Raw genomic sequence first — 12,545 nt, 5'->3', positions numbered from 1 at the left:
TTTTCTCTTCCTTCTTAGATCACCTCCCTCCTTTTCATGTTGATCCCTTCCTTATATAGTCGTTCATCCCAGCCTTCCACCTATTGATTTAACAGAAAATCCTTTGGATGCTTGTCCCATCAGGACCTCATAGAAGCTTTGTTAGTAGCTGTGAGCTGAGTTGCCACTATTTAGGTGTCATTTTTCCATAAATACGGCTAGTTCATTAGGTGCAATACATTTAATGTGGTGGTGACAGCCTTATTCCCAGATATTTCGTCTTTCATGATTGACTGAGTTTTTTTGCTATTTTCCCTGTAGCTCTCCCTAGGTGGCCTAAGTCTTCGGAAATTAAAGCTAACCCATCATTCTTTTCATTTGTCCTCGGCCCATTGACCCAAGCCTAAAAATCCCATTAACCATCTTCTGGCATGTTATCGTCCTCGGGCATGGCCCATAGCCCAACACACCTACTCGGACTTCCCACCCCCACAATAGCCCTTCAAAACTCCAAATCTTTCTTTTCCAATGAAAGTGAGATTTTGATTCCTTCCCCAAACCTTGCACACTTAAGGAACATTCCCACGTGGTAACGTCTTTTCACCTACTCTGCACACACTCTTAACGCTTCGGCATTCGGGACGCACCATTAATTGCTTTGCATGGCACTCTATCCCCCACATTCTATGACATGATGAAGATCTTACAGTAGGGATTTTTCATGGGATTTCAAGTGAGAACTTTTCCGCTCATCTCTTCTCCCTATATAAAGGGTGTAAGGGGTTCCTTTCCTCCATTTCCTAAATCTTAAATCTCTCAAAGAAGTGGTCCAAGGTGCTCCTTACATATTTCTCTATAAGTACCATTTAGTTCATATTCTAACTTTAGAATCCGTTCCTTCCTAGATGGGTAGGTTTGCTAGTTTGGTAGATACGCATGAGGGTAAAGAAGCCTTTAAAACTAGGTATAATATACCACCTGGGGTTAATATACAACAATGCCTTTTAGGGGAATGGCATGCTCTTAGGCCAGAAGGGGTTGTGGTAATCCCTATTATTGCCTTTATAGGAGGGGGGGGGGGGAATGCAAATCCCTATAGGGAGAGTAACTAGAGACTTTTTAATTGTCCATAGACTCTGCCCGACCCAATGCTCCCCAACTTTAGGTATTTCGTTTATTGAGTGATCTCTAACCACGCACCTTTTTTTGTCTTTAGAATCTATTTTGATTCTTAATTAGAATCTATTTATTGAGACAGCTGAAAGTGGTATTTCCTTGTTCCAGGATTCTTTATCGTTTCTTTGAATCATTGGATTTAGACATTACTTCGATGATTTTTAATTGTTTCAAAAAACATCAGCAACATACCCTTTTTGTGATTTCTTTTTATCAAAAAATCATACAAATGGTCGATTTGATTCCTGTGCAATACACTTTTAATCGAAAGAGTTTTACTAATTCCAAGAGGTTTTACTTATAAATTTGAAAATTGGATCCTTTCCATTTTTATATGGAACTTGTTTAGAACACTAGGTAGTGTTGATGCCTTGAACCAAAAAATGGGGGTAAACCTTTCCCACCATGACGTCAACTGGGTATATAATTGCCAATATCTTAAAGACACCGAGTATTACCTCAAAACTAGGGTTCCTTCAGTCAGACTAATTTCGTGCCTCCCCAAATCCAATAAGGGCTTGGACTAGGATTTCTTAATCGTCTCGGGTGAATGGCACGATGGCTTACACTGTTCGACGCAGGATGGTCAGCTAGGTGGGGTGTTTTAGGATTCAGGACCCCACTCTTCCCCCTCTCCAAAGCGAAAATCTCAATTTTGTAGTCCTTTTTCTTTCTAAATATTGAATGCCTTTTTCTACTCTTTGTCTAATTACCCTTTTATTTTTGGTTTCTGTAGATAAGCATTTTACAGCTCCCAACTTCAGTTTAGTTAACGAGGCAGATCTCAACAACATTCTTTGGTCTGAGATCTTCCTTCACACAGATAACCAACTGCATGTTACCCACGTTATCCTCGGGTACAAGCCTATTTCATCTAGCTTTTAATCACCTAAGAACGTCATCAAAGCTAAAGATCCTCAGCTGCACCAGATAAATGTTGCAGTGCCAAGATTCCTCACGGAACCTCCCCCCTAAAGGAACACATCAAGCTAAGCTTCCCGACCAGCGTGCCACTGAGGAAGAGGTGATCTCCTCGGACTCAACTCAAGAAGAAGAAGCTGTCAGGGTATTTGAAGTGGTAGATTCGAAACAGGAAGATTTTGAAGTTTTTGACCAACTAGACCCTGCAGAATCCCAAGCACCACTTCCAGGCCTCTACCCTCCGCTTAAGTCAGTAGTAACTAAGAGCCAGCTGACATTCCAGATTCTATGGTGCTTTGATGTAAGAAGAACACCAGTCTCTTCGAGCTACTAAAGTCACACGCAAGGGGGTCCACACCTGAGGTAGCCGTCCAACCTCGGCCCCTAACTCCCCTTCCTACCCATACTTCCCCTTTTGAACAACTAGAAAAGAAAAGGAAAAGGGAAAATAAGGGTAAAGAAGTATCTGAAGAGGGTGAAATTGCTCCCTCTAAAGACCTTGAGCCCCAGAGAGGGGCGAAAATTGCTAAAGGAGCTCAAAAAAAAAATGACAGAAGGGTTAGGTACGGAGATGGTTTTTGACTACCACCCTAGGGTTCCGATTTAGAACCCATTACTTGAGTTGGATGAAGCCCCACTCCCATTGGTCTCCTCCATTACAGACTTTCAAAAGGGGAAAGCAGACTACGTAGCCGACGCTCTGGAACAATCCCTACTCCTACCACAGGACATGGCCAATCTGAGGACCTTAAAAAAGCATGAGATCTTCTTAACCTTAAAGAGGGACCTGACCATGGTATGCACTTCAACCTATTTCTCATATTACATTTTTTTTACTTGGAAAGACCTCTCTCTCTCTCTCTTTTCTTTTTTAAATTTGACTTATTGGCCTTTCCTCACTTTGTTACTTTCTTCCAGGCAATCCAAACAACAAACATCGCTAAGGAATGGGTGGATCATACCCATGCTCAGCTGAAAGATGAGGAGGCACACCGAGTATCTGCTGTCAAGATTTTGGTCGTGGCCGAAAAGAAGATTAAAGACCTTGGCACAAAGTTAACCGAGGCAAATAGAGAGAGAAAAAGTGCTGAAGCCGCTCTAGCCGGCGCTAAGAAGTAGGCTAAGGATCAGCGTCAGCAACTTCGCAAAGCTGAGGAGCAACTAGCCATTTCTTAAGAGCAAATTGAAGCTCAGAAAAGAGAGCTAGAGAAGAAAGATGAGGCTCTTGCTCAGGCCGAGCAATCTGGTTATGACATTGGAGTGAAAGAGATAGAGGATGCTCTGAAGACCCAAGTACTAGGAGTTTGCCGAGGTTATTGCCTTCAGGTATGGACCGAGGCATTAAACCTGGCTAGAGTGGACACTTCCTCGGACTTGAGGAAGATAGAGAACATCTTCTAACCTCTAGCACTGTGAATAGCAGCCTAACCAACCTTCCAAACAACCACTGCTCCTAAAGTTCCTGTAGCAACTCAGCCTACTGATGCTGGCACCACCCAAGTCACCTCAGAACCAACTAAGACACCCACTAAGGAAAAAGAGGTTTCCAAGGAAAAGGAGGCTGAGCACTCCAATCCACCACCAACATCGATCCTCCTTCATCAACCAACATTTAGGACAACGCATCTTCTTAATTTTACTTATGTTTTTGTGTTTTTTTTTTTTTTTAATGTCTAAATCTTGTAGTCCACCCATGTACTCCATTCACCTTAGTGAAAAACTTTAATGAAAATTAATGAAAAGTTTGAAAAGTTTCAATTCATTCTAAGTGTGTATTGCTACGTACATATTATTATTATTTGTTTGTTTGTTTGTTTTTGTTTTTTTTTTTAAAGGATATGACCAATCAAAGCAAAACATGATCAGATTTATTGGAAATCCCAAGATCACAGAATTGAAACATTAACCTTATCCAAGTCCATAATTAGAGAGAAAGATTGAACTGTTCCCAACTTTAGGTTACTCAAGCCATAAGCCCGAAGAACCAAGTATGTCCGAGGTTCTATTAAACAAACAAAAAGTATTAATTTACCCAAGGTATGTGGTCCAAGGAAACAAGTATGACAGAGGTTCTATTTAACCTTTAATCAAATAAAGAGTATTAATTTACCCAAAGTATGTGATCGGAGGAACTAGGCATAACCGAGATTTTGTTTAAAACTTAGTTAAAATAAAGAGCATCAATTTACCCAAGGTATGTGGTCCGAGGAACCAAGCATAACCGAGGTTCTGTTTAATATTTTGTCAAATAAAGAGCAATAATTTACCCAAAGTATGTGGTCCGAGTAATCAGGCATGACTGAGGTTCTGTTTAATACTTAGTCAAATAAAGAGCATTAATTTACCCAAGGTATGTGGTCCAAGGAACCAAGCATGACCAAGGTTCTGATTAATACTTGAACACATATAAAACATTAATTTATCCAAGGTATGTGGTCAAAGGAAACAAACATGACCGAGATTTTGTTTAACACTTAGTCAAATAAGGAGAATACTGAACAATAATAATCAAAATAAAAGATAGCAAGATTGCCTTTCATTAATAGTAATACCTTCGAAGGTTATTTACATTCCACGGATGTGGTACAACATTTTCATTTAGATCTTCCAAAAAATAAGCACTGATACTAGCTACCAAGGTAATGCGATATGACCCTTCCTAGTTAGGTCCTAGTTTTCCCCATGATGGGTTCCTTGTAGTTCCTCCACTTTTCTCAGCACCAAGTCTCATAGTGTCAACGGTCTGAGCCTCACTCCCAGGTTGTACCTCTATTTAAGCTTTTGCTAATAATGTGTCAATTGGACCATGGCCATTTCCCTTCGTTCATCAACTAAATCCAAACTCTCTTAGAGTAACTGGTCGTTTTTGTCTAGGTCGAATAGACTTGTCCTCAGTGTCGAAAATCCTGTCTCCAAAGGGATTACTGCCTCGGAACCATAGGTCATCGAAAACGGAGTTTCCCCAGTTGATCGACGAGGAGTAGTTCAATATGTCCAAAGAACATGCAGGAGTTCATCAACCCACTTGCCCTTAGCTTTGTCTAACCTTTTTTTCGAACCATTAACTATGACTTTATTCACTACCTCTGCTTGACCGTTCCCTTGCGGATAGCCCGGGGTTGAGTACCTATTTTTGATGCCTAGCTCACCACAATACCTTCTGAAGGCCTTGCTATCAAACTGGAGTCCATTGTCCGAGATAAGAGTATGGGAAATCCCAAATCTGGTAACTATATTCTTCCATACAAACTTTTTTACATCAACATCCCTGATATTGGACGACGGCTCAGCCTCAACCCACTTTGTGAAGTAATCTGTCCCTACAGGGAGCTATCTTTGGTTTCCCACTACTTTTGAAAATGGTCCTACGATGTCCAAGCCTCACTGTGTAAATGGCCATGGACTAGAGAAAGGATTTAGCGTGCTCCATGGCTGATGGATGCTTGGGGCAAACCTCTGACATTGATCGCACTTCCTAACATATTCCTGAGCCTCTTTCTGCATATTTGACCACTAGTAACCTTGAGTTAGGGTTTTATGTGATAACGACCTTCCTCCTGTATGACTACCACAAATTCCTTCATGCAGCTCCTCTAGTAGTGGCTCCACTGCCTCAGGGTGAATACAAAGCACGTATGGCCCTGTGAAAGAGTGCTTATACAATTTTTGCTTTTCAGATAGCCAAAAACGTGGAGCTTTTCTTCATATTTTCTCAACCTCTCCCCTGTCTTGGGGCAACACTCCATCCTTCAAAAATGCAACTACGGGATCCATCCAACTTAGACCAACCCTTATCTGGTGTACCCCAACCTTCATCAATCCTGGCTCGGCAAGCTTTAATAAATCCTCAACGAGGATGACCCGAGGAAGGCCCTGCTCGAACGAAGTTGTTGAAGTTTCCAAAGAGTCTGCATGAGTATTCTTGCTCCTTGAGATCTGCTATATAGAAAAAGATTCAAAACCTGACTGTAGCTGTCGAGCTTTATTAACATATCCCTGCATCCTATAATCCCTAGCTTCTAACTCACCATTAATTTGTTCAACGATCAATCTTGAGTCTGAAAAAATCTCAACAACTTTACCTCTCAACTTCTTCACAATAGCTACACCAGTTAACAAAGCTTCATACTCAGCCTTATTATTAGTAGTTGAAAAACCCAACCTCAAGGATTTCTCAATAGTAATCCTTTCTGGGGATACTAGCAATAACCCAACTCCAGACCCCCTTTGGTTAGCCTCTCCATCAATGTAAAGCTTCCATGTTGAATGTCCGAGGAAAGCAACTGTTGTGACCTACACCCTTACTAATTCCTCCTCCTTGACAATAACCGCCCTTGGGTATTCAGTGAACTTTGCCACCAAGTCAGCAAGCACTTGTCCTTTGATAGTTGTATAAGGCATTTATTTTATGTCAAATGCTCCCAAGATTGTTCCCCACTTGGCAATTCTTCCCGTGTAATCAGATCTCTAGAGTAATGACTGCAGAGGGAGTCGAGTGAGGACCACGACGGTATATGCCTGGAAGTAATGAGGGAGCTTCCTCATAGTGTGTACTATGCCCAAGATGGCCTTCTCCAGTGGCAAGTAACGGGTCTCTGCCTCTTGTAGAGATTTACTCACATAATAGACCGGTTTCTGCACCTTAGCCTCCATCCTTATTAGAACTAAACTCATGGCGTGACACGTAACCACAATATAAGCAAAGAGGACTTCCTCCTTTTCTAGCCTAGACATAATAGGTGGTCAAGATAGGTATTCTTTCAATTCCTCAAAGGCAAGGTTACACTTTTTCATCCACTCGAATCCCTTCCACTTATGAAGGAGCTGAAAGAATGACTCACATCTAACTACCGATCGAGAGATAAACCTATTTAGAGCAGCAATCATTCCAGTCAACTTTTGTATTTCTTTAGGATTCCAAGGAGGTCGTAAGTCACTTATTGCCTTAATTTGATCAGGGTTAACCTCAATCCCCCGGTGCATGATCATATACCCCAAAAATTTACCGAAATTGACGCCAAAGGAACACTTTGAGGCATTGAGAAGTAATTTATGTTTCCTTAGTATTTCAAACACACCTCCTAGATCATTCAAATGCTCGGTTACTACTTTACTCTTCACAACCATGTCATCAATGTAAACTTCTATATTTTTTCTAAGTTGAGACTCAAACATTCTAGTCATCATCCTTTGGTAGGTAGACCCAGCATTCTTCAAACGAAACGGTATTACTCAGTAGTGATAATTTCCAATAAGAGTCAAGAAGGCAGTCTTTTCCTGGTCGACCAAAGCTAGTGGTATCTGATGGTATCCTTGAAAAGCATCCAAAAAGCTCATTCGAGGATGATCGACCGTAGCATCTACTAGCTGGTCAATCCGAGGAATTGGAAAAGAATCCTTGGGGCAAAACTTGTTTAAATCAGTAAAATCCACACATACGCAAGACTTGTTTAAATCAGTAAAATCCACACATACTCTCAACTTCCCTGACTTCTTTTTCACTACAACTGTATTGACCAGCCATTATGGATACAAAACCTCATTAATCGCCCCTACACGCTTAAGTTTATTTACTTCTTCCTTCACATCCTCGACATGCTCTTTGGAACAGCGCCGAGGTGGTTGTTTCTTAGGGACAACTGTTGGGTTCAAATTTAGATAGTGACAAATGAAGGCTGGATCCACCCCAGGAGCTTCATACGCACCCCAGGCAAAAACATTAACATTCTTCCTTAGGAAAGCCAATAACTCCTCTTTTTCCTATGAAGGCAATCGAATCCCAATTTGAAAATACTTCTCCGTATCAAAATCGATAGTAACCTTCTCCAACTTTTCACATATTATTCCCCCATCTACAATATCTGGGGATTCAATTACTTTTGCTAATTGCTACAAGTCCCTCTCTTGGGTAGCCGAAACTCCTCCCTCGGATTGACGTCTGATAGCAACAACCAAGCACTACCTTGCCATGGCCTGATTTCCAACCAACTCCTTGACCTGCCCCCCTGAAAGGTACTTCACCTTCAAATGCAAAGTTGAAGAAACAGCCACCATGGTATGGAGCCATGGTCTTGCTAAGATAGCAGTATAAGGTGAATAGGTGTCCACTACAATAAAATTCACTTCGACCACTTCAGATCCTGTCTGAATAGGCAAACTGATCAGGCCCTTCAGGATGATCGTTTTTCCATCAAATCCTACAAAAGGGAAATCGTAGCTAACTAAGTCCTTGGGTTTCAAAATAAGTTTGTTGTACAGATCGAGATACATGATCTCTACCCTACTACCTTGGTCGACCAGGAACCTTTTCACATCGTACCCTCCAATCCGAAAGGTTACTACTAAGGCATCATCGTGTGGTTGAAAAGTCCCAGCCTTGTCTTCATCGGAAAAGCTCAGCGTTGGTCGGACTTCCAATCTCTCACGTTTAGACTCTAGGACCCAGTCCTCAGTAACTAGTCTCACTATAGACATAACCCCAGAAGGGCATCCCCCAATCCGACTTGGGGTTGCAAGGATTACACTAATGGTTCCCAGGGACAGTTTCGAGGCAGACTCCCTCTGGTATGCCGACCTTGCCTGACTTCCCTGCCCAGAGGGCTAATGCAAGAACTGCCTTAGCTTCCCCACCTTTACCAATTGCTCCAAGTAATCACAGAAAGTTCTACAATCTTTGGTGGTGTGCCCACAATCCTATGATATTGACAGTAAAGACCCTGATTATGCTTCATGGGATCACCTCCCTTCTTGTTTGGCCACTTAAAGTATGACTCAACTTTTATCTTCTCAAGGATTTAATGAACAGGTTCCTTGAACACTATATTAACAACCTGCGCATTGGGGTGCCCAGCATGTCTAGCAAAATCCCTTCGGGGTCGATTCTTATTATATCTCTCTGACCTAAAATCTTTCTGGTCAGGAGGAGCAATTTTTTCCTTCCCTTTCCCCCGCTGCTAATCCTTCTCAACCTACTTGTGCTTGTCAATGCGATCCATAAGTTGCTTCACGTAGGTTTCATTGTCAAGGACTTTCTCAACTTATGCTCGGTAGGGAGGCCAACTTTAAATGTCCTTATGGCCACGTCTTCAAAATCTCCATCTATCGCATTAAACATTTCCCAATACCTATTCGAGTAAGTTTTCAAGGTCTCACCCTCTCTCATTACCATAGATCACAGGGAATCTAGGGGACAAGGAACCTTGCTACATGTAACAAATTGGGCCTCGAAAGCTCTAATGAGCTTTTCAAAAAGCTAATTGAGCCCTCATCCAGCCCATCAAACCACCTTATCGCGACAGGTCCCAAGCTAGAGGGGAACACCTTGCACATCAAAGCTTCATTCCTAGAATAAACAACTATCCTCTGATTGAAATGACTGGCATGCTTAATTGGGTCGGTCCTCCCATTGTAAATTGTAAAAATGGGTTGCGTAAACTAACGAGGAAGTTTAGCCTTGTAAATCCTGTGTGTAAACGATGATTTAGAGATCTATCGCAACGCCCTACTCATCACATCATTCCCTATACTCCTAGGGGTTGGGCTTTTATTCTTCTTCCTATGATATCGCTCCTCCCTATCCAACTGTGAATATAAAGAGAAGGATTCACTAAGGGGTGTTCTAGACCTTGTTCTGTAACTGTCATCTCCACTTGAATCAGTTCCTAAACTAAGAGGGGATGCTTCTCGCTGATTACGCCGTAACTTCTTGCGCAAATGGTCTATCTCCAACCTGAGATTCTGTGTTTCCTCCCCTTGCGAAACATGGCTTCCAGGTCTAGAGTGACTCCTGTTGGTATGACCTGTAGGTACGCTAGGAGTCCGGTTGACTTCACGGTCTCTCCTTCTTTCCAGATTAACAAGCTGGTCTTCACGTTGTGATCCTACAGATTCTTCTCTCTAAGGACTAGCGTTTGAACCTCAACCCACCAAGAACAATGGATGATAGCCCAACAAGCCCAAAATAATATATTTGTTATAGAATGAGTTTTACAAGAAAACATCTTAGCAAATTAAGTATGGGTCATAGCTAATAGGATTCATTACCAATAAGATTGAAAACACAAATTGAGAGAATTAATGCTCTTCGGTCAAGTCCAAGAATGAGATGTTCTTGTGAGTTTTTAGACCCCTTAAAACACAATTGGATTAACCTAGTTAATTAGCCAAGTTATTACTTAGTCCAAATTCCAAATCTAGGTTATCACAATTAAACAATCATATCATGCAAAGCAGCGGAAAGATAAATAACACAATGATATGATGACCCAGTAAACCAAACCGGTAAAAACCTGGGGAGGATTTAACTTAGCTATCCTCAAGGTAAACCTGAATCCACTATGAAAGAATCGAAGTTTTACAATAGGACTTAGAACACTAACATCCTATTGCTACCTTGAGTAGAAAACTTACTACCACGACTTTATGATAGCTCCGAGTCCACGGACTACTTCTTTTTTGGATTCTTCAGCAAGTACAAGCACACCCGCTTATGTTTCTTTAAACTTCTATGGCAGCAATTGAATGATCATCAAGTTCTTGAACAAATCTCCTTCTTGATAATCCTAAGCCTGTGTAAAGGAAAGCTCTTCACAGATCTCACAAGAGATTTACACAAATTGCAATATGAGCAACCTCTAAAACGTGGCTAGGGTTTGCCTTATATACCTAGGGTAAAAACATAAAACCCTAAACGTTTTAATGAACTAGGGCTAAGTTGGAATTCTGTAGAAAAACACATTCTGCTCAATTTTCAATTGATCAAGCCTAAGCTTCGATCGATCGAACCAGGCCGAAATGCACTATCAATTCTGCATCAACTTGAATCTAACTTTACATAAAAGACACAACTTTGAGCAAGTCTAAACAAGACTAAACAACCTGTTTTGATCATGATTTGCCAACAATACACATTAAAGTTCTAAATACATTAGTTCTTAAGTCTTTAGAACCTAACAGTTCTTATATTAACTCAAGCTTATCTAAATACAGTATGTTCTTCCTTTTCTCTTTCTTCTCAGATCACCTCCCTCCTTTTCATGGTGATCCCTTCCTTATATAGTCCTTCTACCCTTCATCCTAGCCTTCCACCTGTTGATTTAGCAAAAAATCCTTTGGATGCTTGTCCCATCAAGACCTCCTCGAAACTTTGTTAGTAGCTGTGAGCTGAGTTGCCACTGTCCAGGTGTCATTTCTCCATAAATGCGGCCAGTTCATTAGGTATAGTGCATTTAATGTGGTGGTGGCAGCCTTCTTCCTAGATATTTCATCTTTCATGATTGACTGAGTTTTTTTGCTACTTTCCCTGTAGCTCACCCGAGGTGGCCTAAGTCTTCGAAAATTAGAGCTGACCCATCATTCTCTTCCTTTGTCCTCGGCCCATTGACCTAGGCCCAACAATCCCATTAACCATCCTCGGGCATGGCCCATAGCCCAACACGCTTGCTCGAACTTCCTACCCCCACAATATAAATATATATTTAAATAAATATATATAATTATATGAATATATATATATATATATATATATATATCAGATCCGAGAAGACAAGGGAAGAGGAGGTGTGGAAAATAGGAGTTTTCGATGGGTTTAAGGGTGGATTTGGCTAAATGGTTTGAGGGGATGTGGATCGGGTATTGTAGAGGGTGGGTTTGAGAGTAAAGCTTCATCGGCTACGGTAGAGCCACAGATCAGAGATGTTGGAGGAGGGTAGGGCTTCGCCGGCGTGAGGGAGAGTTATGGCTTTATGGATCGGGTACATGCAGAGCTCGAGGTGAGGTTGACCGAGACAGAGAAGAAAAGTGAGAAAACTCACTAGCATGGAGGGGAAAATGGCGGCGCTGCTCGTCAGAGTGTAGGGTGGAGCTCAGACTAGTGTCGGCGAACAACTGAAGCTCTCTCTCTCTCTCTCTCTCATTGGTGCGTGGGGTGGAGCTTGGACTGGCGGTGGCTTCGCGTGAGGAGGGAGGGATGAGTTGAAGTGAGCTTTGAGTGGATAGTTAAATGGAGTATTCAAACCGTGTGAGAGGAGAGTGTGAGGAGTGAGGAAATATGGAAATGAATTAAAGGTAAAATAAGGGTTGAAATGATTTTACGGGTTGTGTAGCCAATTTTACAGTCAAATTGAATTCTATTTTTATTTTGACTGTATTTTCAAGTTGTGCCAAACACGGACCTGGGTGTAAATTGTTTTCGGATTTTAGTTTACTACTGAAACAAATGCAACCTGAAATTCATATTTTAAATGTGGACATTTATTTTCACCTTTTAAATGGTATTTGTAAATTAAGTTTAAGAAAATATTTTCTCTTAAAATAATAATATGCAAATATGTCTGCCACGTCACACATGTATATATAGATTGTGATTAAAACTTTTTTTTCCCCTTAATAAAAAATGGAAAATTTTTTTCCTCTTAATAAAAAATGGAAAACAAAAGAAAGTCTTTAATTAAAAAGACAAAAAAAAAAAA

At 41.1% G+C, this 12,545-nt stretch overlaps 1 protein-coding gene across 1 annotated transcript; it reads right to left on the bottom strand.

The window, feature by feature from the left end:
• Positions 1-8,034: 8,034 nt before the first annotated feature.
• Positions 8,035-8,550, bottom strand: LOC115970369. Its single transcript, XM_031090009.1, has one exon. It carries the CDS (start codon positions 8,548-8,550, stop codon positions 8,035-8,037), a length of 516 nt encoding a protein of 171 aa, XP_030945869.1.
• Positions 8,551-12,545: the final 3,995 nt, after the last annotated feature.

Source organism: Quercus lobata, chromosome 12, assembly GCF_001633185.2.
Source record: "Quercus lobata isolate SW786 chromosome 12, ValleyOak3.0 Primary Assembly, whole genome shotgun sequence".
NCBI lineage: Eukaryota > Viridiplantae > Streptophyta > Magnoliopsida > Fagales > Fagaceae > Quercus > Quercus lobata.
Note: the sequence above shows the minus strand (reverse complement) of the source record. Positions and strands in the feature narration are given on the sequence as shown.